The following is a 27,818-nucleotide window of genomic DNA, read 5'->3' on the forward strand; positions in this document are numbered from 1 at the left end:
CATTTATTCTTTATATTTGAAACCAGACTTTCCTTTACATACATAGTCTCCTTTTCACAATGTTTGTACAATAGAGGGCAAGAATTAGGTTTTGTTAGTTTAGGCCATTTTGATTTGACAAACTCAACTAGGACTATTTTGTTTATTATTTCATGGTCGACATTACTCCCATGTTAGCTATAGGGCAAAGTAAGAGTTTCTCCAACCCGATCGAAACATCAATAAAGGTTTTAAACATTGTACCTTTTGTGTCAGTGTCATACTTGTGATACTATGCCTCCCTTTCATAAGCATGTATGAATCACATGCATCTCCTTTTCCTTGCAGTGTGTTTTAAAAAGTGATAGATCGAATTTCTTTGAACTACCAGAGTTTTCCATTTGTGTAATCCCATGTACAAATCGAGTTCCAAAACCAACATGCTCAGAGGAATATGATGATTTTGTTTAATGTGCTTTCATGTTATCCAGGGATGCAATTTCATCAAAATGCCTAGGGTAGCAGAATTGACACACTGCAACCCTTGACCCCCCAGATGACATCACAGGAAGTGATGCCATTTGACCCTACTCCCACGTGGCATCATAGGAAGTGATGGCACATGACCTTGAGATTTTTCATGTGTGTCTAGCACCCGTGTTTCCAGGCGCTCTCGTTTCAGCCAGATCTAAGAACCGAGGCACAGAGGGAGGTGTGATTTTATTATTATTTTTTTTAAAAGGTTTTTTCCCACGATAACACATTTGGGCAATGTCATTTTCCAGATTCGACGTGGGGTTACTGTGTTAAACAAGTTTAAAAAGCACTAACCTGGGGAGGCTTGCGCTGCGGTTTACCCAGGAGAAAAATGCTGCACGAGCAAGCCCTGAAAATTAAATCATTGACCAGGATTTTGTATCAACAAAATTCCCTGGTTATAAATGTATCTGAGTCAGCTACCACCACAAAAGAATAAACCTATTAGACTACTGGTCTGTATGCCCACAGGGGAGTGCATCTGATAATTTTATCTTTGCTGGGGTATAATACCTGGCAAAGGTTCTTTCGATATACCCAAGCCAAGACCTCCCCATAGTGTTTATTATGCAAGCGTAATACTGGGTGTCGGAGGACTTAAAAAGCCCCCACCATTTAATGTAATATCATTGCTGCACACAAGTCTGTGGCAGCACACAGTTATTTTAAATTGAAAACACCCAGAAGTTGCTTCTCACCCGGGGACTCACTTGCAGACTTCAAGGCACGCACTGTGCATTACCCCTTTGTCAGACAATGGCGTAGCACATTTTGGACCCACCCCCTCCAAGCACCTTAACGCACAGGGAACTTCACACCCCGGGCCGGCCCAGACCAACACATGACTATCCCGCTGCAGGGGCATGCACTACTGCAAGTGAAAGAAGTAAATGTTTTTTAATCAAAGCTTAAATGTTTCACATAGTGTAGAAAAAAGGGGGTGGTGCCTGGTCCACAAATATACCAGCCACCACTGGTGCCTGGTGAGTTGTTTTTTTTGGAGTGTGTAAATATTTGCCACAAGTATGGGATTGCGACCGAGCATAGCGAGGGAGCACACGCTAACAAAGATGGGTTTGGTTATCAGGGGGATTCTTCCCACTCCCCTGAGAAAATGGTTTTAATAATGGGTTAAAATGGTGCATTACACAGCACACATTCAGTGAAAATGTGGATAAAAGGCCAGCAATCGGTTTTGTAGAGTGTAGGGTAAATCGTAAAAACAAGTAGAATAGATGCAAGTCACCAAACGTGCACAGGGCATTTCCCAATGCATTATCATGCTGGTCCCTGTAATATATGTCAGTATAAAAAACATTTTCATGCTGGCTGTGCCCATACATTTCCATGCTGGTTCCACCAACATATGCTAGTATTCCCGTATAAGAACCATAGTCATGTTCACTTTAAGATTTTTTTTTTAAAGTATCATTGCTGGCACTGGGCACAAAACTGGCTCTGCCAATATATGTCAGTACTCCTATGTAAGAGCCTTCTCCCGTTGGTTTGGCCATTAAAAGTAACATGTGACAATATGAAAACCTGTCCAAACTGGTTACAATGTAAGCCAGTCTAGACCAATAAAAACACTTATCATGCTGGATTCATCATAGATGCCCAGTTAATAAGAAAGTCATGTACAGTAAAAAATATACAGGCCGCTCCACCAAAACATCAGTCTAGCGAGGTAACACTACATATCATGCTTGCTTTTTTAAAGATGCAGAGTACTAAATCATGCCACAGTAAGCAATGGCTAGACTGACTGCACTAAAATGCCAGTCTAGCCAAGTAATCACACAAATGAATTTGCCTTTGCCCGAAAATACCAGTAAAACATGCAAAGTCAATTAAGGATATGTGAAAAATGCTCTAGTGATCCCCAGTCTCCCAGGCCCTTACACACACATGCACCCATGCGTCCCCTTTCACCCACTGGTCACTCACCCATACATCCCCTCTCATATTCATTCACACTGCATTCACCACACAGGGGCACACACACACACTCACACACTCACACACCCAGAACAGTCAAAAACACATCATCATATTTCTACTCACCCACCATTCACATAAATGCATTGGACACACACTTCACACATGCATTGCAAAATATACATTATATTTCTTTTTCAAAAGCCCCGATGGGTGAGGACAGGGCCTTAGACCCCTCAGACCTGGTGTGGCGGAGCCCCTACAGCGCAGGGGCTGAAGGTGACCATGCTACACCAGGAGCTTCCGTTAACTTTCTTTTTAAATAATTGGGTTTGCAAGGGAGTTATGCGACCCCTGGAAACTCCTTATAGTGGTTGCATCAATGTCCACATTGTAGATGTTGGCATTCCAGATATTATGGAATACGACTCCCTTGATCCCTCGCTTCTGCTTGCTGTGGTTGATGGGAGTTGTAGTCCTAAACATCTGGAGAGACAAAGGTTGCATGCCCATGGTCCCTAGTTAGAGGGCAAGGTGGCATTGAATCCTCTCACTTCGTGGAATCCCATTTATTCCTAGATGTATGTGACAGTTTACATTGGCTGACTTTGCTCTAATTCAGAAAAAAAACAATTGAGTTACTTGAACCTTCAAAGTGTTTGTAAATATTTCAGTAGCTTTGTGGCTAGGGTTTCATTCCTCTTATCTCACTTTCTTGCCACTTTGCAAAGGTTTATTGGGAGCTAATGGGGCACATGGTTACAGGCTTCTTTAGCTGCTCTGCCAAGTGACAAATCTGTTTCCAACAAATAAACAGGGGAAATTGCTTTGTGCAGTGGAATGGAAAACCAGCATTGGCAATGCCAACAGTTTGAGCTTTCTTTGGCATGGTATGACCGTGTGGTGTCTGTGTTTTTGTAAATATATGGGTGATGTTGACCTCTGAAAGTTTGGCTTTATTGAGTTTTTTCATTCTTGTAATCAATGTGACAAATGCATGTGTCACGGCGTAAAGATAATATAAAACTGTTTTTTGAATAGACAAAAGTTCTTATGTACATTTTGTGGTTTTCTAAGTGTTTGATAAAAAGTAGGATATGCAATATAATGTGAATTGTGCTATAAAGATGACTGTAAGTGTAGTGTAAAGACTGTAAACAAATTACAAACTCTTTTAGTGCATACTTCTTCCCCATATTCTCGTGCTTAGCTCTTCAATTTGTAAGCACTTTACGTAGGGAGGCTGAACAATGACACATGTAACACAAGGTAAGTGTGGTTTCGACAACTTATTTTATTTACTCCTAAATCAGGGAATAGATTGAACCAAACATATATAGGGGCGAGTGGAATCTCCATGTGTGATATTTCTCCAGTATCGGACACATTCACTGGAATTCCTCCAAATGTTAAAGCCCATACCTATTTTTTCTAGTCGCAGGGACGCCCTAGTTTACAAAAATAGTGTCCAAAGATGTGATGCAAATTAAGTTCTGAACCTTGGCTTAACAAATCCTTAGCCTCCAGGCTAATCGCAAAGCTATAACAAAAACATGTCCAATTGTTGGCCAGTAAGTGTTCATAAATCCTGTTCTACAAAGTCAATCCCTCATCTCAAACGCAAAATAAGGTTTCTACTGAAAATGCTCTTCCAGGGTTTACTCAGTCTGAACCCTCCTTTGGTCTGTGTGCTTTCAATTGTTTCCCTTAGATTTCTCCTTGGTCTCAGACTTCTCATCAAGATTCAGCTTTGCCTCTTTATCTTCCAGTTAAAAGTGGCCATGTTGTCAGTGCTCCCTGCTGCACTCTTGGATTTGTCTCCAATCTCTGTAACTTAACTTGATCAGATTAGACCTTAGCATTCCTGAGAGGTCCCACCCACCCCCACCTGAGACCCCAGGATTTTGGACATTCACAGGTTCAAGTCTCACTATGAGCTGGTTTATCAGCATTCATGTGGGTAGGTTTCACCTTGGCCCCTGGAAGGCTTCATGCCCTTGGATCGGCGTCCATGTAGCCAGTAGTTCCTCCAGCAAAGTTGCCACCTTTCTCCAAGTGGAAGTTTCCCTGCTCTGGCAGAAAACAGCCAGGAACAAGTGCTACTGCTACTGTTATGCAGCTACCTCCATGCTCCACACTCTGTTGTCTAGTCCCTAAGGAGTTTCTGTTCTTGTATTGACCTTTGGGATTGGCTAAGGAACCTAAGGTATTGTCTTGGGATTATGGGTTGGATCTCTCATTTGGCTGCTCTTAATACAACTTAAATTTCTAAAAATATGCTTCTTTTCACTTTCGGATTTTTCTCATCTGGTCTCCTGTGGCTGTATGGATTACAGTATGACATCATCGCCATCTTGATTTCTCTCCTGTAGCTGTTCCTCTGTTCTCTTTGTGACTGACTTGCTTCCTTTGACGGTGTGCCTACCTGACCATGTGGGTCTCAGTAGCTTTTTTAAGCATTCTGGTTATCTGGTAAGTTTGTGTTATGTTATGTTACCAGTATTTGTCAAGCGCACGTTCGCCCAGAGGCATCATGGCACTGGCAGCAAATAGGCGACCGTTTAAGGAAATCTCAAAACAGATATGTTTTCAGAAAGCGACGGAAAGTAAGATGGTCTACAGTAGCACGAAGAACAAAGGGAAGGGCATTCCAAGACCTGGCACCAGCCACTGAGCGAGCGCGCCCGCCCGCACAGCAAAGTCCAACACGAGTGACAGAAACCACAAGAGCTGACTGCGAGCGGAGACAGCAAGATGAAACATGGCATGAGAATTTTGCTTGAAGGTAATCTGCCCCTAGTCCATGAAACGAACGGTGAATGATACACATGGATTTAAAAAGGATCTGCTCATCCATCGAAAGAGAGGAAGTGATTTTGCCCCCGAGATTCTTAACTGAAGAGGCTGACTGGGGGAAAGTGCCCAAAGAGGCAGGCCAGAAATCAGTTGTCCAGAAAGAAAGGTGAGAATTATTACCAGCAACAAGGACCTCGGTTTTGTTACCGTTCAAGTTTATCCGATTTGCTGCCATCTATGCTCCGAGGTTCTCAAGGCACCTCCTAAACCGAGCCACCGTATCGGAACGGGCGAGATCCAAGCGGACCAAGATCTGCGTATCGTCGGCATAGAAATAGTACTGGAAACCGGGCGCTAGAATGAAAAGAGGAGGCCCGATATAGATATTGAATAAAATCGGGGAAAGAGCAGACCACTGGGGGACGCCACAGAGCAGCAATATGGGCTGAGAGCAAAAAGGAGAAAGGGAGACTGAGTGAGAGGATCAGCAAGAAATGCAGTAAACCACCACAAAACTTGTCCAGACAGACCAGCTGTAGATAAACGAGAGATCAGGGTGGGATGGTCCAGTGTGTCGAAAGCAGCAGAAAGATATAACAGCAACACTGCTCCGACTCCCCCTTGATCCACCAGGTGGGCAAGATCATCCAACACAGAGTTTAACACAAATTCCGTCCCCCTCCACGGCTGGAAGCCTGATTGAAAAGGGTCAAAAAGAAAACAGAAGTCTCCAAAAAGTTGGAGAGTAGCGGCGAGATCAAGGCCTCCAGCAGCTTCATAAAAAACGCAAGAGGGAGATGGGGCGAAAGTTGGCAAGTACAGAAGGGTCTAGGGAGTGCTTCTTAAGGGGAATCACCAATGCATGTTTGAGTGTGGTGGGAATATCGCCGTCCCGAAATGAGGTATTGATTGTAGTGGTAAGTAAGGAGATGAAATCGCCTGAGATTTCTTTGAGGGCCAGAGGGATGGCATCAGCAGTTGAGGCAGATTTGAGGTGACCAATTGCCCTAGTACATCTTGGTCCGAAAAAACATGAAAAGTGGACCAGGTGCAGCTAGACGGCGGTAAGTCAATAAAATTAAGATCCGCAGCCGACTGGTCTACCCCCCATCAATATTTTTACGGATGGCCTCAGTCTTAGTGTGAAAAAAAGAGAAAAGCGAGTCACAAAAGTCCTGTGAGGGCAGCACATGGGAGCCCGTCTTGGTGGGGCGGATAAAGATTGAACCAGCTCAAATAAGGCCATAGGCTGGTTTATGGCTAATTCCACCTTATGAGCAAAAAAACTATTTTTGGCTTTTATAATCGCTTTTTGATAGACTGACAAGAGTGACGAAACTCGGACTTCGCATCAGGGGAGTAGCTTATACGCCATTTCCTCCTTGGCTGGCTGCACACTAATTTCCCAGCCCTGAATTCCTCAGAAAACCATGGTTCAGAGGATTTATTCTGTTTACCAATTTTAAGAGCGGGCCAACAGATCAGCCACTGCTGTGACTGAGGCTTCCACCATAGTGGGAGAACAGGGAGCATCAGAGCCACTGCATGAGTAAAGGGAGGCCACTAGTTTTCAATTAGGTACCTTATGCCAGCTATGTTGGCCCGTTCTCCACACAAGCGCAAACACCCCGGGCTGGACGATTGGAACATCTTTGGGAGAAGGACTGGATCATATTGACATCTATGCAGCAGCTTAATGGCATGTAGTTTGTACTGACTGGCTATAGAGATCTGTGAGGTCGCTTTGCATATTCTGAGAACATACTTTAATGATTGCTGTCAAATTCTACACATTCTGTACATCACAAAATTTGAAAATTGATGTGCATACTAGAATAGGATAGTTGGGAAGTCCTTAAAGCAAGTGAAGATCTTAAAGCATAGCTTCTGCAATGAATATAAGTTATTCAAGATTTATGAAGTGCTTTAAAATATTCAATAGAGAGTTAGGTGAAAACTCAGTTTAGAAAGAAATTACTATTAGATTATCATGTTGTCTACCTACTTAAGTAACAGCATTCTGAATTGTGGTAGGTGACATAATAGCACAGGAATGTTTGGAACCTTAGCACTACATTTTGCCAACTAGGAACAGTGTCAGCAGAATTATTCTTCTCCAAGATGGCAAACAGCCTGATCTCCCCCATGAACATGTATTGGACAGCAGAGGTCTATTTTTGGAAATTCATATAATTTTAAAAGTTTGATGTTGGTCTGGCCTTTTGACACATTCAAATGAACGCATGAACTTCTTACTGTACAAGATTTGGCTAAGATCATGTAATAGGCACATTTCAGTAGCATTTTTCCATCTGCACAGCATGTATCCGCTGATGGCTTTGTACACACATGAACTATAAATACACTTTCTTTTAACATGATTTGTAGACAGCTTAAGTTTTTTTTTTAAAAACTTTAACTTTGTACAAGAGCACAGCAGATACGACCATACAGTTCTCATAAATTGTATTGCACAGTGAGTTTTTGTCCAACGTTGTTATTCCAGGGCATTGTAATATACGTCATTAATTATTCTTTTACTTCATCATCCTCCACCATCTCTATTCGCTAGGTACTGCCAAAAGCCTTCCCATATGTCCCTCGACCGGCCCACTGGGTGCATCAAGCTGATGTACAGTTCTTCCTTCGTTTGACCATGTCAAATCGCCCATCGAGTCCTGGACCGTGGTACTTAATCTACTCTTCCACTGCACTAATATTGCCCTCTTAGCTAACAATAACCCGATGTTCAGCAGGTTCAGTTTCAGTGTATTCATTTTTTGCACATAGCCGAGTATGCATATCATGTGTTCCTACAGAACAAGCTGGTCTACCATCTCTTCAAGTGCAACACACACCTTGCCCCAATACTCCGACAGTTCCCCACACGACCACAACATAGGCATTATATCAGCTTCCTCTGCCCCACATCTAGGACATTTCCCCTCAGCAGTAATCTACATTCTCTTCAATCAAGCTGGGGTGAGGTGCACTCTATTCAGGATCTTAAACTACATAAGCCTATAACGAGAATTGAATGATATTTGCTTTGTGAGTCTGCATATTTGCAGCCAGCTCTCCTCAGAGAATGTTATGCCTAGGTCCCTCACCCAGTCCCCTTTGATGTCTGGTGTCCGTGTTCCCCTCTCTACCTGAGCTAGTTTATATAATGCGGAAGCTGATTTCTTTACATCGCCTGGGCATATGATATAATTAAGACTCTGTGGAGAAGTCGGCTCCTGTGGGAATCCGGGCCACACCGATGCCACAGCAGAATGGAGACAGAAGTATTTAAGCATTGAAGCTTCTGGAGAGGGGTATCTCCCATATGTACCTTAATCATGTCCCAAGCCACGATACAAGTCGTCCTGATTTAGTATGCCCACCCCTCGCCAGTGTGCCGCTAACACTATATCTCTTGACGGGTCCAGGTAGGGGGTGCCCCAAATCGGCATGCTCAGACTATACATCACTGTATTCTTGGGGTGGTCGACCAACCTCGACCTTGCATGCTGTGACAAGCACAGGATCCAACTGGTTTCCATTCCCCCGCTTCCTTGCGGCCTCTCTATGCCGTAGGGCTTCCTTCTCCTTCCCTTGCCTCTCTAATCCTGCACAAGCCGTCTGTGATCCACCCTCCATCCAGTGCGGTGCATAATATCCTTGTGCAGCCAAGAAATACGGCAGCGTGAGTCGTTTCCAACTGACCCTCCCCTGCCCTTTCCATACGAACGCGGAGCATGCTCCCTTTATTTTTGTGTACAAGGCCACTGCCAGGCCACAGCGGTACATTGCTAAAGAGGTAAAATAGCTTGGGCAAAACAATCATTTTCATTAGCGCCAACCTTCCCATCAAGGAAATGGGGAGCTGATTCCACCGTCCTAGTTTAGCACACATTGCATTGACCACTGGGTCATAGTTAAGGGAACGTGTGAGGGCCGCCGATCGGGCAATCTCAACTCCAAGGTATTTTACATGTTGAGATGACCACCACAATCTGAACAGGTCCCTAGGTTCAATGACCTTGTCCGTCAACGGGACGATCTCAGATTTATTGCTATTTAAGCGGAGACCGGAGTATTTCCCGAACTCTTGAACCGCCACAAGTACCCTCTGTAGATATTTCCCTGGGTCTCTCAAATACAACATATCTTCTGCATATAGTGTTATTAATTCCACCTGGCCAGCGGTATTAATACCGGCCCGGGAATGCCGGGCCCTCATCAGGTCCGCCAGAGGTTCTATCGCCAGAGCGAACAACAAAGGCGATAGCGGGCACCTCTGCCTGGTTCCCCTCGCCAGCGTCAATACTGCTGAGCGAACCCCATTGACTCAGACCCCAGCATACGGTCTAGTATACAGAATGTGCACCCACTTTATAAAGTTTGGACCAAACCCATAGTTATGTAATACCCTAAACAAGAAGGGCCAGTAGATCGTGTCAAATGCCTTCTGAATATCTAAGGCTAGAGCCACACAGTCAATGTCTTGTGGTATCCTTGCTATGATGTTATTTATCCCCCGAATGTTGGACGCTGTCGCCCTACCCTGCACAAATCCCACCTGATCCTCATGCACCATATGGGGCATTAACGGATTAAATCGGGTGCTAAGTATTTCTGCGAACACTTTCGCATCCGTGTTAATGAGGGAAAGTGGTCTGTGTGACCGGCAATCCTCTGGTGGCTTTCCCGGCTTCAATAACTGGGTAATAACCGCTTCACGCATTGATTCGGGTAGGATGTCCAGTTCCAATGCCTCAGCCCATACCGACAGAAGACTGGGAGCCAATGCATCTGCAAATTCATTATAAAATTCTGCTCCCAAACCGTCCGAGCCCGGGGCCTTCCAACCTGGTAAGCTCTTAATTGCCTCCTTTATCTCACTTAATGCTATAAGTGCCTCTAGTGCATTGCGGGCATCTGCTGAAAATAATGTTGTAGGTATCTTAGTCAAATAATCATCAATCCCATCACTTGTGGCCTTGCTCCGTGTTGAGTATAGGGCCGCATAGAAATCATAGAACACCTTGCATACTTCTTCCACCTTTTTGACCACCACCCCGTCCTGTCTAGTTATACAAGGGATGATTGTGCTACCATTCTCGGAGTGCACCGTCTGTGCTAAATGCCTCCCTGGTCTCTCTTGCTCCCCAAAACTTTGGGCTGCAGCTGGTCTTTCGAAGTAACACAGCTATCTGTCGGCTGTGTAGCGATATTAGTCTAATTGTGTCTTCATTTCCCTGTTGTGGTATCGGATTTTCAGCATATTCTGCTTGCCGTTGCGCTAATGAGTCTTCATGCCTCTAAATCACTTCTGATATCGCGCAGAACATGGGGTGGACTGGCCCATAGGGAACTCTGGAGATTTCCCGGTGGGCCTCTGCACCCTGGGCCTCTTTTGTGTGGTATTTCCAAATATTCTCAAAGGAAAAGCATTGGGCTTGCTGAAAATGTGTCATATGGGGCCACTTTGAACATTATTTCCAGGGCCTCTTTTGGTCACCAGTAATTATTTCCAGGGCCTCTTTTAGTTCCCAGTCCACCCCTGCGCAGAACCCCAAATTCGGTCAACATTGCAACCCCCCTCATATATACTTTAAACGCCTGTCATGGTGCTTGCGTGGCCATTGACCTATCACTATTTTCAAAGAAATCAGTAATGTGTTGTGCCATACTTGTTTGGAATACAGGGTCCCGCAGGGACGTAGCCTTAAAATGCCACCATGACAGCTCCCTCCGGGACACTGAGCGAGAGCAACACCGGAGAACGATCAGATAGCACCCTGGCCAATATACAGCACTATGATACCCAACCCACCAGCCTCTGTGATGTCAACTAGAGGTCTAGCGTGAGTGCATATCCTGTAGAGTGTAATAATAAGTGAAAGTCCTTTGTGTACCATGTAGCGAGTGCCAGATGTCTCGCAGACCCAGATCTTCAATGTGCGTGCTTATTGTGCGTGTTGCACCCATCAGAGTTCTATGTGTACTGGACGTGCGGTCCAGGTCTGTATCTAGTATTGTGTTGAAATCTCTGCCACAAATTACAGCTGCCGTTTGGTATTTAGCACATTTCTGAAATATAACATCATAAAACTCAGCGTCGTCCACATTCGGACCGTATAATCTACTGCAATCATCTTTCTGTTGCATAGTGCATGAATGGTAGTGACCTATGCACCAGGATCTTGACCCCCCCCGAGCTCTGGTGGAGTAAGAAGTGTAATAGCTCTGGTCTCTCCAGCCAGGGGCGACCCTCCGCGCCTGGTGTTCCAGTAGGTGCGTTTCTTGCAGAAAGAGAAGCTTTGCCCCGTGCCTATTAACATATGCCAGCACCTTGCGCATCTTCATGGGGATGCCCAATCCTCTCACATTCCAACTTAATATTTTCACAACAGTCCGTTCTCCTCTAGCCATCCTCTCTCGCATGCATCTGTGCGCTCCCTTCTACTCCGTGCCAATTCTCATCTGTGCTACAGCTTGCGATGTTCAACTTGTGCTTTTTAATAACACTTTCACCCCAGCATCCCCCAAACCTCACTCCCCCCCACCCTCATAGTACCCTGAATTGTGACTATGCTCTGTGCTCCGTCTCTGTGATTCATTGCGTGGCCGTTTCCAGCTGGGCCCGGATCGTAGTGATATTAATAGTGATGCCATTCAGTGTACTATTGATAGAGTTTAATCCCTGTTGCATCATGGTCATGACACCCTGTAGAGTGACGGGAGGCGTTGAGTAAGATGATTCTCCCAGTTCCTGGCTGGTCACTCCCTTGCTGCAGGTGTCTGCCAGTTTAGCCGTGGGTTTGGCAAATGTATCCATCGTACCGCTCTTTTTAGGGGCAGCTCCTTTGGGCATATTGTTGCATTCCCTGGCACACCCTGCAATGCTCACTGAGGTGGGCTATTTGTTATACCTTCCCATATCCTCAATCTCCCGTGCTGTTTGTCTGATGCTCTGTCCAATTGGTAGGAGGTGGCCGCAAAGGGAAGAGCAGACCTGCAGCTCCGCCTGCAGACTGTGCACCACTGGCACCGGGAGAGAGAGCCCACTCCCCTGGGGGATAAACATAATGTCCCACTAGCTTGGAGGAGTCTTTAAGTACATATGGTGGGCTCAATATGTCTCCCCATTCCTGTATTCAAAGTGTCACCAATAGCCCTCTTCCAATCTGTTGCGCCAGGTTTCCACCGCCTAGCAATCAGGGGTGGAAGTTCCTCACTTATCCCCCACCCTCTGACAGGGCCCCCCTGACCAGGGGGCACCCACCCAAGTGGGCGAAGTTAGCGCCGACCTAGAACCGCAACAAGGGTCCGTTACTGTATGTTAGCCTGTAGGCAGGCTCCAGCTGACTGTCTGTGCTGCGGTCTCCAGCAGCCACCCCGGAAGGGAGAGGGCTCCGGCATCCCCCTGCTGCATGCGCTGTGCATATGAGGGCCTCCGCCGGAGACGGCACACTCTCTGCCACTCTTGTGGGATCCCAAGCACAGCGCGGCCACAGAATCTGCCCCAGGCCCCGTGTGGCACGAAGTACGGCACGATAAAGGGCCTGGGGGGTTAGGCGCAGGGTGGGGGGAACACAGACGGTGCAATTAAGAACGGGAGGGGCAGCCAGGCGGCGCCCCCACCCGCAGCGTAGCCTAGGCGACCCAGGAGCTGAGAGGGGAAAGGTGTGAGAATTAGCAGCATGGGGGCAGGAGGAAGTCCTGCCCCCAGCTAGTAACAATAGGCCAAGGGGGAATAAATACCCCAGAAGAAGGAGGAGAGCCACACTCAGGTAGGGAGCTCACCTAACACGGGTAGGCTCTCAGGGCCTGGTTTAAGGGGAGAGAAGATCGTTTTGCCTCTGTAGGCTTTTCGTGTTTTTTCCCCTTTTTTCCCACAGCTGAGAGGACGGCAGCAACGTGGAGAGAAACGGTCGGAGGGTCTGGAAGCAGGAGCGGTGGGCGTTTCGGGTCTTTTCCGAGGACGCAAGGAAGACAGGACAAGGAACCCGAGGAAGCCTGCAGCAAGCGGCTGCACACGGACCTCGCACATCAAGAGCCATAAAGCGTTGGTGCAACTGTAGAACTGCAGACTACAGTGCATGAGGTTGAAAGTTCTAGGCAGCTGTCAGAATCCACATTTTCGAGGAGGTCGGCACAGCAGTGAGCGGCTACACACGGAGCTCGAGGAGCTCAAAGAAGGCGGGTCCCCGAGCACAACAGAAGGAGTGAGCGGGGCTGCAACAGCAGAGCCTCCATAGCACGGCAAGCAGAGCGTCAGTCTCAAGCCTATAAGGACATAGGTTCGAGCCCCGGAGAGGGCGCAAGAATTTATATTTGGGCGCATAATTTTTTTATTTCCCTCCGGCTCAGGGAGGACACAGAACTCAAAGAAGGCAGGTCTCCGGAAGAGTCCGAGGAGGTCGGCACGGCAGCGAGCGGCTGCACACGGAGCTCGCAGAGCCCAAAGAAGGCGGGTCCTCGAGCACAACACAAGGAGTGAGCAGGGCTGCAGCAGCAGAGCCTCCATAGCACGGCAAGCAGAGCGTCAGTCTCAAGCGTATGGGCGCAAGAATTTATATTTGGGCGCAAAATTTTTTAATTTCTCTCCGGCTCAGGGAGGACACAGATCTCAAAGAAGGCGGGCCCCCCGAGCACAACACAAGTGCTACAGGATTGGCAGTCACGGTTTAGCGGCAACAAACTGGCTTGCAGTGATAGCACAGGCACTGAGGCTAACTACAGATCAGAGGATTGCGAGCTCAAATCACAGGCTCGTGGAAAAGGTTTTATGACAAGATTCAAGAGCCAAGTGTGAAGCAATGGCTGAAGCAAGGGCAAAAAGAGCGCAGGAATTTAGCGCATGGGCAAAAAAGGCGGAAAAGGAATATGGAGCGCAATGGGTACTGGAGATCATGCAGAAAGAGGAGAAGGCAAGGGCAATGTCGCCTTTGCTACTGGAGGAGTCCAGCAGCAGCGAAGATGAAGCAATAATACCTCAAGGCCAGAAAAGGGCAAGGGAGGTAGCAGAGGGAACACAGGAACAGCCGGAGGAGCCCAGGAAGAAGCAAAAGAAGACCAACAAAAAAGGTAAAGAAAAGATTGATAATATTGGGGAAAAAATTGTCAAAATGTTGAAAGAATGCATAACGGTTCAGGGTAAGTCGCCCAGAGCTCAAGAGGGTAAAGAGAAAAAACGAAAAAACCACAGGTCTGAGCAAACAGCAGTAACATCCGAAGAGGAGGAGAGAAGCGAGGATGAGGAAAGAGAGCATTTAAAGGCTTGGGTGAGATGGAAGGGGGTGATACGCAAGGATAGGCAGAAGAAGAACAGGGCAGATTGGGCAGGAGGTGGTCAGGGAGCTGATGGTCTAGGCACAACAGACAGCGAGGTACCCATCACGCAGGGGGATGGACAAAGGGGACTACCAGGTACTACCCCTCAAGGGGCGAACACCGGCATACCGGTGGCACCGACCGGGCTCACAACCATAACAGTACAAGAGCCTGCCCCGGTAATGACGAAATATGGCAGGGCCACAGTGGGGAGGGACGTACAGGGACGTTCAATGAAGGCCCAAGCATGGTACATTAACGAGAAAGTGAAGGACAAGATATGGAGGAAAGAATTCATTGATATATTTTCATTGCTAGAGGTACAAAAGAGAGGCCAAAATGTAGCACTAGAAGACATAAAAGAGGATGAGAAGGGTTTACTGAAAAGGGCAACAGTAGCTAGGAATTTCGATAATTGGACAGCAGCTTTCCAAATTATGTCCACCATCATACTGCAGAAATATCCAGAAGATGGTTTATCACTGGTAACATACCAGCAGAGGGTGTTAAAGGTCTACAAAGCATTTGGGGGGGAGGCATGGAAAGAATATGACCATGAATTTAGAAAGGAAATGGATTGCTTCCCAGACATAGGTTGGGACGAAGAGAACTTCAACCTATACATATTCAATGTGCTAAAAGAAAAATGGGACGCTAGGGAACAGAGAGGCTCCGGGGGCTTTCAAAGGAAGCAATATTGGCAGTACGATTCCAGGAGCGATTATAGATATGGGAACAGAAGATAGGAGAATAATTATGACAGGTCGAGAGAGCTCAGCTTTCGGAGCAGGCAATACAACACACAGAGGAGTTGGCAGAACAATATATTGCCAACAGCACAAGGGGGAGGAAGAAATGCCAATGGATTAACTAGAACAGAGGCAGCACAATGCAGAAATTTTGAAAACGGGGTACCATGCAGCTGGGGCAAAAAATGCGAGAATTGTAAGGGCGAACACAGCACAGCAAAATGTACCAGAACATCAGCTAGCACACACAGGGCTCTGGAGAAAAGGAATTGAATAAAGCATGGAGAAGGGGGCCACACCCGTAAAAATTGAAAGAATGGAAAAGTGGCTAAGGGTATTCCCAGACAATGAAATCGCAGAGACAATCAGAAGAGGCTTCCAGGAGGGCTTTAAGATACCTTTTGAGGGTCAGGGGTCCCAGGATATCCCAAAAAACTTGAAATCCGCATTAGAAAACAGGGCGTTGGTGGGCTGAAAGATCGTGAAAGAGGTAGAACTGGGAAGGATAGGGGGACCATACAGGTCTCCTCCATTTGAAGTATATATATGCTCACCATTGGGTCTGGTCCCAAAGAAAGAACCGGGCGAGTTCAGGCTAATACATCACCTATCATACCCCCCCGGGGCATCGGTAAACGATGGCATAGCACAAGAAGCAGCATCAGTGGCATACGCAGATTTTCAGGACGCAGTGCAGGTGGTCAGGAAAGCAGGGAGAGGGGCATGGATGGCGAAGGTAGATATAAAATCAGCTTTTCGCTTACTACCAGTCAACGGGGATTCCCAAAGGTGGCTATGCATGCACTGGGAGGGTGAATATTAAGTGGATAAATGCCTACCAATGGGTTGTGCCATTTCGTGTGCATACTTTGAGAAAGTGAGTTGTTCTTACAATGGTCACTCACAAAAGAGATAGAGGAGGCACAAGTGGTCCACTACTTAGACGATTTTCTATTCGTGGGGCCACAGAGTTCCGAGTTATGTGGGGCAACTTTAAATAAATTCATGTCATTAATGGAGGAGTGGGGTTTTCCGCTGGCAGAAGAAAAAACAATGGGCCCCACACAGAGAATACAATTTCTGGGTATAGAAATAGATTCACGAAAGGGAGTGTGCAGGATCCCGGAGGAAAAAGTAACAGACCTCTTGAGTACAATCGGAAGCCTAAGGGGAAAAAACAAGGCCAAGGTTAAGGAACTACAATCACTGGCAGGAAAACTAAACTTTGCTGGACGGGTTATACCACAGGGCAGGATATTTCAGAGAAGGATAGAACAGCGAACAAGAGGGGCAAAAGAAGGCCACCACAGAGTCAGAATTGGAGGAGGTATCAAGAAGGATTTGAAAGTGTGGGGCGCATTTCTGAAAGCATTCAACGGAGCGGTAATCTGGCGCTCACCACTAAACGAAGAAAGCAATAGGGTACTATTTACAGACGCAGCCGGGGGTTTTGGCTTTGGGGCGATCTTGGGCAGAAACTGGTGCGCAGAGTAATGGCCAAATGCATGGCGGGAGGCATCGTGGACGAGTAATATCACATTATTGGAATTGTTCCCTATCTGGGTAGCTCTGTGTGCTTGGGAGGCAGAGTTGAATAGCAAGGAACTGAATGTGTGGTCAGACAATATGGCGGTTGTGCATGTGGTAAACAATGGAAGCGCATCATGCCCGCTAGTATTGGAATTGATGAGGGCAATTACACTAGAATGTCTGAATAATAATGTGGCATTAAAAGCGAGGCATATCGCCGGGGAAGCAAATGTGGTCGCTGACGCCTTATCTCGTTTCCAGTGGGGCAAATTTCGGGAGCTACGGCCGGACGCAAACAGGGAAAAAACGCCCACGCCGCTAAAGGCATGGGTCCCTTTAGAAGCAATGGCGAAAGAACGGTCAGCTACCAGGTTGATTCAGAAGGGGAGGTACAAGGCCAGGTGATAGAAAGATTGGCCAGGAACGCCATAACATACAAGACTTGTAAGCAATACAAGAAAAATGTAAATAATATGTTAAAAGAAACTGGTTTACAAAAAGTGGGGGAGATCACAATCTCCAAAATGTGTACATTCCTGGAGAAAGCATTTGCGCAAGGGAAAAGAAAAAGCTGGGCGGCAGCTCATTTGGCCGCCGTCGCATACACAGCCAAGGTGGCAGGGGTGGCAGACCCAACTTGCAGCCCTCGAATAAAATATGCAATGAAGGGCTGGGCGAAATTGGAAGGAAAGAAGCCGGATGGGAGGAGACCCCTTAATTTTTACAAAATGATAAAACTCTTACAGCTGTTAGAGAGCACGTGCAGCGATAGTTACGAGACAAAGCTGTTCAGGGCTGCATTTGCGCTAGCGTATTACGGGGCGTTCAGGATTGGGGAACTAGTAGCACGCAACACGGTGGTAGGGGACGGCCTGGCAATGGGAGACATCAGTATGGGGTCCAAGGGCATGTCAATTCTACTTAGGAAATCAAAAACAGATCAAATGGGAAAGGGTAGAACAATGGATCTGAATTGTATTAAGGATAGGGGGCACTGCCCCAGGTGCATAACACAAGAATTCATCAAGGTAAGGCCTGATGTAGGTGGCCAACTGCTAATCCATAGGGACGGCAGGGCTCTAAGCAGATACCAATTCCAGGCTGTACTAAAGAAAACCATAGCCAAAGCAGGATGCGGCGGAATTTGGGACCCATTCCTTTAGAATAGGGGCAGCCACATCAGCATGGGCAGGAGGGCTGGGGGAGAAGGGAGTGAAAAAAATCGGGGGGTGGAGGTCTCAATGCTTTAAAAGATATATAAGAGAACATTTGATATGATTTCTTTCCTATCCAACCCCACGCAGATACGAGCCCATACAAGTCGGCATGGATAGTCGGCCATTCATTCGTATCCCGGGCGGGCAGGTGGATCGAAGATTTCAGAGAGGGTCTACATTTCAAAAAGACAATAACTTCCTGGTGGGGCCTTCCCGGGATGCATTGTGAGGATGTCCATGACCGGTTGTCAGATTTGATCGGTTTCAGGGATCCACCCGAATACCTGGTAATCCACCTGGGCAGGAATGATTTGGTCAAAACAAATAAAGGGGAACTGCTGCGCAACATATGTGAGTCCCTAAGGGCGATAACGCATTGCTGGTGGAAAACTGAAATTTTCATGTCAGAGATTATCACACGCAGAATTTGGTATGGCGCGCACAGGAGGCATGCAATCGAAGTGGCAAGGAAAAAGCTCAACAAAGCTGTAGAAAAGTACTGCAAAAGCATGGGGCTACAGTTCATAAAACATGGGTTTTCGCAGAACAACCCAGACCTTTTTCACCAGGATGGGATACATTTATCCAACAAAGGAATGGGAACTTTTACGGATAACATTTTTAGAGCCTTAGCGGAACGGGGTTGTAAGTAGGGACGCTTTTTTGGGGGGACCTGAGCCGCCGAGGCTTCACCCACTCAGGTGTGGCGGCACGTGTCCAGGATAGGATGCCCCGGGAAAAAAGACCAGCCAAGATGTGGGAGGGGCATCTACACATCCGGGACACGATGGGCCCAAAAACGAGTGGTGTCATTTATTACTTGTCATGATATTATTGGTACTATTGTTTTGTAGAAAATAAAACAAGCCTACGGCCATAATTTTTTCCAACAACAAGAAACTAGGGGAGCTGAGCGAAGGGGAACCCACACTACTCAGCCTAACAGCGTCGCCAGTAGCTATCACCCGCCAGCCGTCAGATCAGCAGTGCCCCAGCATTCACATTAGGACATGGCCACGTCCTTGCTGTTGTCAGTGTTCACCCCGAATTATTGCATGCTTTGATCTGGACGTGCACTACCACGTAGAACCCAGATGTGCGGTCTCTTCAAAAGTGTTAAAAGTGTTAAAAGGCATGCAATACGGGCTGGGATTGCTGCTTTTTCACAGTTTTAATTTTTTATTTTTTTGGTTCTCGTATAGCGCAACAAAACCTGGAGGTATCAAGGCGCTTTAACTTAAGCTTACGGTTACAATAAGTGCAAAGAACTGACAGATGTCTTAGTTGCTGAGCAGGCAAACAAAAGGCCTTAAAGGTGCAAAACAATACATACTTTGGAAAGCTCACCTCATGTAATGGGGAACTGCATCATAGTATATATGGGGACATCTAAGATTCATGGGCAAGTACATGGTGCCTGCCCCATGTTACAGGGTGGCAACAACACACAGGTGCAAAAAGGCAATCAGTCAATCAGTTATTGAATCCAGTTGTCCAAAGGCCCACTTGCTTTGTTGGAACCCCAGCAGGCAGTATATTCGTTCAACAGTCTACTTTCGCCTCCCGGTTCCGTTGCACTTAGACAAGGTATTATCACTGTTCGTCCTCACTCAGCCTGTGGCTGTATTGTCCTTGCCGCTCACCACCTCCAGACAGCACCGGTCGCGATGCCACCCCAGGCACCTCAGCAGACGGCACCTCACAGTCCCTGTGGATAATCATGGCTGGGGCCTGCTCAGGGCGGCTCCACCTCACTCCGGTATCAAGCGGGCCACGGCAGTCGCCAACGCAGCCCGTCGCGGATTCCGTGAGCTTCGGCAAGCGTCCAGCTAATCATCCTCTCCCCACTGCGCACGTTCTACGCTCCTGATTTCCCCATCTGCTGGGCTTCACCCCAAGTCGTCACCATCAACCTCGTCCCTTTCAGGAAGGGCCCACGGCATCCATAGCTGGTTATGTAGCCACAGCCTGCCTGGGCTCGACGAGGACCACAAGTAATACCTCTGTCGCGGCTGCAGCAGTTCACCTGATTTTTAGATATTTTTTGACAAATTATGCCCACACCAATCGTAACCTTCCTCAGCTCGTTTTGCAGCTTGTCCTCGCCGTTCACTGTAATTACAGCGCTGGAATAACTCCCGAGAGAGAGAGAGAGAGAGAGAGAGAGAGAGAGAGAGAGAGAGAGATATATTGATATTGATTTTGTCACCACTACAGCAGGGGCATGGAACATTGTTCCTACTTGTGCTGCTGGTACATTAAATCATTTAATTTTCAAGACTAATCCCATCACCGTGGCCCGGCTTTATGTGGACCCATAGAATTCAAGAAGGATGATGGAGTAAAGATTACTGATTTGAGGTTTCATTGTGATTCTGGACCTGAACATGCGACGGCTCCTGAACGAAAATGTAGAGCAGTTGGTAGCTCCGCCACCAGTGCTTTGCATTTACTGCATGGAATGCCAACATGCACTTACCATTTTATTAAAGGCTCTGACCTTTTGGTGGAATGTGCACCCAAGTATTGTGTAGATGAGGAGTCAAGTACCCCACCAAATGTTCCGCCCGCAGGCTGCCTATATGTTGGGAGCCAAAAATTGAGACACATGCCGTACCAGTGAGGGTGCCTGTAGTGCAGAAAATCCTGGAAATGAGGTATCCATTGATAAAACCATATATGCATTCACAAAGAAATAATGACCTTCTGGACAAAGGCCCGCAGGAAGTGTGAAAATGAGTGAAAGAGAAGACTGGTGACGCCATGCAGAATGGAGCTGACACCTAGAAAAGATGCACGAGGTAAAAGAACATAGACATTCTATAAACTCTGAAGAGATGGTGGTAAAGATGAGCAACATTTCGGGCTCAAGATGAAGATGCTCATGCTACAGAAACGTTGAAGAAAATATAAATCAGTTTACACCTGTACAGGCACAGTAACGCAAGTAGACAAAGTGATCCTAAGGCTGGCTACCTAGTGAATAGTTTGCGGCCATGCGCCAATGTATAATACATACGAATGTATAGAACTTGGCTATTCCACAGTGCACTTTAAGCAAGGCTTGAAACCCCATGATTGGAAAGGGTTTTTCAGTGTGAAGCAGTTGGAAAATTACTGATGGTGAAGGAGGATTCAAGAAAAGCTTGGCTGGCCCAGCACCAAGAGGTCGAGGCCACAGTGAGCCTGGTTATCCATCCAGTAGTTACAATGAACGTGTGAAAGAAAACAAACTTCTGTTTGAGATGGAATGGAAAAACACTGACGGCATCAAGAGTTCAATATTTAATAGAATTAAATGCTGCAGAGAGCTTGAAAATGCAGTCTCCCAGTTACATGGCCACATCAAAATAGACATTGGGTCAAGCTACACCGAAACCAAGAAGATACTACCTTTATTTCTCGAATACAGAGAGCTTCTGCAATGCCAAGTTCAAAGCACTAATTGACTGGCACACCGCAAGAGTGATGATAGATGTTGGGCTAATTGGGAGGGGAGGCATGATCATGCCGGCCCTCCCTGCACATGGTAGCCTACGTGCTGCTAGCGTGTGGAATATTCCAGAAGGATAGAGAGCCATGTATTAAAGAGCCCTATACTTTGCATAACCAACAAGGCATAAATTAGTTTTAAAAAATTGATTAGCAGAGTTTGCTAATTAAAATGTTCTTGATTAGCAAACAAGCCCATTTGATTAGCAATTGTATACCAATAGTTGTAATGTCACCAGAAGTTGTTTGTACCCAAGACACAGAACGAGCACCAATACAGCATTGTGTGTACCCATGAAGTAAGACATTATTGAAATACAGTTTGGCCAGATGACAGACAAATGATAATACGTTTTCTGTAAAATGGTGCAAGTCACCAAATACCCACTTTGTTTTGCATGCTGCTGCCACCCACAGGTGCATGCTGCAAACAAAAGTAATATTAAAAGTGTCAAACGTCCCCTGGAAATGGTAACTCGCTCTTCATACAATCTACTCGACTATATGACTGGGCGAGTAGACTTTTCTTGCCCTATAAGAGTGTGTGTAAAAGGTTAGCTCCATGAATGGACACAAATAGATATGATAAAAAGGCTCTGAAAACAGTTTGGCCCCCTCTCATGTTTGTGCTATTATACAAGGCAATCATCATCCTAGAGCAAAGTGAGCTCTGGAAGGTATTGCAGCAGATTTGTTGATGTACAGACTTGTTGGAACTATTGATAACTACTTTGCATGCATGCCTAGTTAGTTTTGTGTATTCATTATGTAAGAGGAAGGAAAGTATGAGACTAATTAGAGTGGATGGCGTAGCAGTCAGAGAATTGAGAAAAGTAGATGGAAAATTGTAGCCTGTGGCCATCTCACATTCAGGCTAGCGGTATAAAGCAACAGGGTGATGAGAGAGACTGTACAAGCGTATGGCTTCTGCTCAGTTGCAGATGTATGCAGCCAGTAGGTCACAGAGCTAGGTTTACCATCAATTATTTGGCGGTGTAATCATGTACATTTTCAAAAGTGTTCACTCGTCTATATGATGCCTCTTCCCCAATAAAATGAAATCTAGTTGACACTGGGATTTAGATATACTAACCTAAACTTTACTGTAAAGCATGGAGACACTGCAATGTTTTAATGCCATTACACATTATGTAAGTAATCAAATTGAATGACTGGCTTTTAAAAAATATAAAGTTAAAATATACTGCTCTTTTCCAGACAGTATATAGTTGGCTTAATGAAAAGATGTAATTCTGATTACTTCTGGCTTGCAATTATTTGAAGAATAAAAATGCTTGACTAGCCCTCCCACACAGACCTTTGGCACTTAAGAGTGGTGGAGATGATTACTGAAGTGACCAGAGGAAAAACGGGGGCAGAGAGGCCCAAGGGCAAAAGAGGAATGCAGGGTGAGCTGTGCTTTCATTGAAAAGGATAACTTAAATAGCTATTTTTGCTATACATGTTTCACCTTAATTAGCAAACTTCCAGAAATGCATAGCAAATTGCTATACGACAGCACTGCTTATTTTATGCCTTGCCCAATAAAGTGTTGAGTATTAGTGTGACACGGAAGATGACTTGTACTTGAGATGGGCTTAGTTACCCCCTTGACAGTAGAGACCCAATCACTTCCCCTGTCAGTATGGAACTTATACTTGGTCCCTGTAATCCTATCACATCCCCAAGTAGGTTTTTGTAGTTTTCCTCGTAGTATGACGTCACTTATGACAAGTTCTTACTATAAAAGTTGTGTTTTTTATAATACGCACTGAGAGAAATCGAGCGAACGTCCATTGATGTTCGTTGCAACTCCCTGTTTTAGTGTTTTGACAATTGCAAATAAAACAGCAGAGTTTTGCCAACTTCCTGAGTCCGTTTGATTATTGATGTTTGAGTAAAATCTGCATCCCCATCTATCTGCAATTATTGCAACCTCGTCTTTAAGGGCCGTAGGTATGTGGGTTCGATTTATTGAAGTGACTGGAGTTGCTACTGTATGATTAATTCCAAACGCCAAATAATTTCTAATTAAACATGCAGCCCATATAGCGCTACTCAGCCCTGAGGGAGGAATCGAGACTCAATAGAAAGCTGAGAGAAGGGATAGTGAGTGTGGGTGTTTAGAGTATTGGAGTGATAATGGATGGAGAGGCAAAAGTGCTGAGAGAGGTGAAGGTGCAGGACTACGAAACGGCAAGGAGATAGCTGAGGGTGCGGGAGGAGGTTGAATGGGGGAACTAGTTGAGAGGGTAGATGTAGATGGAAAGAGGTATGGGGCTAGAGGCGATGGAGGAGTAGAATGAGCTAAGCTTTCAAGAGGGAAGAGGAGTGCATAGATTGTAGGAGGAGAGGGGAGCGATTGGAGAAGACCCAGTAGGAGGGGACAGTCCATTGATGGGAGAAAGAGAATTTCTAGAAGAGTGTGAAGAAGAGGTGGAAGGAGAGGAATAACGAGGAAGGGACAAGATTACGGAAATGGGTTGGAGGATGAAAACCATTGAAAAAGGCAAGAGACTGCCAAGTGAGTTAAGATGAGGGAAGCAGTCTGAACAGGCGAAGAACAGGAGGGAGAAGAGAGACCAAACGTGAAGGAAGGAGATGGATGAGAGGCTGTGGTGAAACAGCAAGGAGGATAGCTGACAAATAGCTCGAAGACCAGAGCTGGCATCCTTACACAAGTCCCACGCACAAGTGAGTCTTGGTTTTGGAAAGGAGGATAGTGAAACGTGTCTCAGTAATGGGATCAGACCCCTGGGACAGGGAAATACCATTGCACAATCACTGAGAAACCCTCCTTGCTTACCCCAAATCTGAGCGGTGCTGTATACCCTGCTGCTTGGAACTTTGTCAGGAGTTTTTACCTGAAGGATGCAATTTAACCCATGGTCACAGTGATGCCACAGAGAGATGCATAAAGAGACACTATTGTAAATCAGGAATTTAGTCACTTTTTTCTTTGCAGAGTCAGGGAAAGAACAGGCTGGTAAACTTACTGGGACTTTACCAATCTACATCACAAAAGGGTAGACGGGTGGTGTAACCTGGGGACCCTTTTTGCCTGAAGTACTGGTTGCTGGGGGTTCCAGGAACCTGGCAAGCCTTAACACGAGGACCAAACCTCACCTAGACTTGAGTGAGTCCTACTCTAAAAGGCGGCTGCAGAGACATATTAATGGGTTTAATATATCACCTTTTGTTGCTAGCCCTTGGAAAGTACACTATCATACCAAAACATTATTATCAACCTCCAAATAAAAATGATATTTCTCTGGTCGTGTTGTCACCATATCTTCGTGACAACATGGGCACAATTTCAAAATTGGGTAGAAGTGGAGTCAGACCTACCATACCCTGATATTTTGCAAGCTCCGGGTTGAAAGGATGATGGCAAGCCTGTGGCTGAAATGTTCTCTGTTAAATGTTTGTTCTGAAAGTGCTTTAACCTGCTCTTCGATATCTGGGATGTGTCCTTCGTTTAGTCATTTATGCAGGTGTACTTTTTCCTAGAGGGCAAACCTAGTTGGGAAGCATCTACGCTCTGTACAGGGTATGAGCGACTTTAAACAGAGTCTAGAATTGTTTGAGGTGGACTCTTTTTGGGGTTACAGGAGGTGTGTTGTCTAGTATTCTAGTTTTAAAGTACTAGCTAAACGAACAGAAGCATTTTCTTTCCTTTCCTGAAATGTAGCAGTGATGGACCAGTGCATATGTCTAGTGGGATGCTGTTCCACAGAGCGGGTAGCAGTAAGGAGGCCTGTTTTCCGTTTCAGGCATTTGTTTCCAGTCTCACAATGGTGCCATGTTTGGAATTGCACGAACAACCAGAAATGACTAGCATTATAGCAAAGGGTGGTGGATCCTGGGTTGCTACTTCCAATGTATGCAATGCAGATGATTTGGGATTTTATCATTAGCCTGTGTAGCCTACTTGGTGTTGGGGAGAAGTGCCCAAACGTTCTGATGCTATTAGTTTGGATGTGGCATGTTGCACCACTTTGAGTGTCACACTGGCGGAACAAGGGGAGGAAGTGTATTTCCCCCTTTCTGGGTACAACAGTACCAGAGATTGGGTGGAGGTCCCATTTTACAGTGATGACGTGGTTTTTATTTTGTATACGAGTGATAGTTTGTGCCCACACCTGAGAAATACTCTTTCTTTGATGAATGCAGATCTGGTTCCTAATGTTGGAAGTTCATATGCACCTATCGACATTGTTCCCTTAATTCTCTTGTGCTAAATGTGAACCTCTTTAGAGCTTTCTGTAAATGTACTTTTATTTATGTAAATATTGTGGTCAAGACTATTAATAATCTTTTCATTTCAGGTTCTACTGATCAGTCCTCTGGCGTCGAAGTTGCAGAATCCATGTGCATTGTGGAGTATGGAAGAGCTGTGGACATAAGTTATCTTCAATATCTCTGGGATGCTCAGGCGAACATCCTCCGCTGCATGAGGGATTGTCAAGTGTGGTCTTCTCCTTACGACGGGCACTTTCCTGACCCTGATGCCTCCTTCCAGGCCCTGTCTAAGGAGAATAGCTCCAAACTGGATTATCCTGTGCTTAGACTCCAAAGGAGACCTCGGTTGAACTTGGCTCCCTCGGAGTTGACTGGCTTGGGAGGCAGGTTACAGATGGAGCTGGAATGGGATGACAGCTATGACACTGGCATTTCGCCAGGGTCAGACACAAGCTTGTCTCCGCTTTGCAATGAAACAGGCAGTACAGGTGCAATTTCACCTGTGGAGCCGCCTAAGCATATTCAGGAGATGAAAAAGAATGCAATAATGATCATAAAGGGGTCATACATCGAAGAGTCTGATTTTCAGGATGATGTTATGGTTTACAGATTATGTGCTCTCAAGGATGCCCAGGATTCTGCTAACTCCAAAGATGAAACTGATAACTCGCCAACTAAAACTCAGAATGAAACTCAGGAACCAGCCTTGAGGAACGGGCCTCCTTCTCCCTCTGAATCAGATAAGGACTTGGTGGAGCAGAATATGAAAAATGCAAGCTTGAGACACGATGGGACAAAGGAGCAAATAGGCAATGACATTTCTAAAATGGACACCTCTGCGGATTTGTCTCCTAGCCTCTCTTCTGGCCCAGATACTAATTCAAACACAAGAGCTCTCATGAGGACACTCAGCCCGGATAGTGAAGATTTCATTGCAAGGTGCGATGAGATAATGGAAGGACTGGGCGGTAACACAGTAGCCTTGGAGGAGCAGGGGTCAATATCTCCTGAACCAGTTTCTGCAATGGAAGAAGATGAGGACGACTTTGAAAGCTTCTCACCTGAAACCCCCTCTGCTGAAAGCATACCTTCTCCATTTGGTTCAAAAGAGAACTCTGCCTTTACCAACCACCCTGCTAGGTTCCAAGGAGCACCATTTACAGGTGAGAGCTTGCGTTTGCTCACAGTAATGCTTCAGCAATTGGACGACATTGTAATGTTTGAGGGTTTATTTTGTTATGATAAAAATAACGCATATGCTGCTGCAGCCAAATTGCTACACGTCCTCAAGCAAGGTTGGCAACATCTTCCAAATCAAAACAAATGGAGTATGTTGAATGGGGTGTCAGACTTAAAGCTCAATTTTGTTATATTAGAGCATTGCAGGCGAACACATACATAACCGGTAGATGGGGCAGCAGCTATGAACAATTTTTCTAACCTCAATCTTGAGAAAATGTCTAACCACAATCACTTGTTCTTTTATATTTTATGTAAGGGTTTGCTATACTTATCCAGACCCCAGGTATTTAAAGGATGCCAATTAATTCAAAAAAGTTTTAACTGCCAGGAAATGTTGCATCTCTTACTTGCAGGTGCCATCTGCTGTACTAGTCATGTCATTGATGATGGCATATGGGATGCCATCAGTGATGTCATTTATGGTGATATCAGTGTGCTTATGGGCTGCACAATGGTGGGCTCTTAGTTAAGTTGGCATAGCTTCCAACACCTGCGTCGATTTTGGGCTTTTGTTGCAATAAATCGGCATATTAACGTCACTTGTACAAAGGTTTCTTTTAATAAATTTCAAGGGTTTTGTTGCACTGAATTTATTCGCCTTAACTGTCCCTTAACTAAAGTTTAAGTAATTCTACCTTCTTTTTCTTCTGATAACATAACTGATGTCATATCCTTTATCAATATGTGTTCCTCCGCTACACAAAATTTGGTTTATGAAGTATTTAAACTTTTTTTGACCCCTAGATCAGCATGGATTACTAATGGTGCACTA

At 45.8% G+C, this 27,818-nt stretch overlaps 1 protein-coding gene across 3 annotated transcripts in view; it reads left to right on the plus strand.

The window, feature by feature from the left end:
* Positions 1-27,818, plus strand: part of FHIP1A (FHF complex subunit HOOK interacting protein 1A) — an 839,659-nt gene that overhangs the window by 695,391 nt on the left and 116,450 nt on the right. For all 3 annotated transcript variants that reach the window (XM_069631272.1, XM_069631273.1, XM_069631271.1), the window contains one exon: positions 25,891-26,967. In XM_069631272.1, coding sequence (XP_069487373.1) covers positions 25,891-26,967 — 1,077 coding nt within the window. The remainder of the gene's footprint in view (positions 1-25,890; positions 26,968-27,818) is intronic.

Source organism: Ambystoma mexicanum, chromosome 6q, assembly GCF_040938575.1.
Source record: "Ambystoma mexicanum isolate Mex_15411 chromosome 6q, UKY_AmexF1_1, whole genome shotgun sequence".
Lineage (NCBI taxonomy): Eukaryota > Metazoa > Chordata > Amphibia > Caudata > Ambystomatidae > Ambystoma > Ambystoma mexicanum.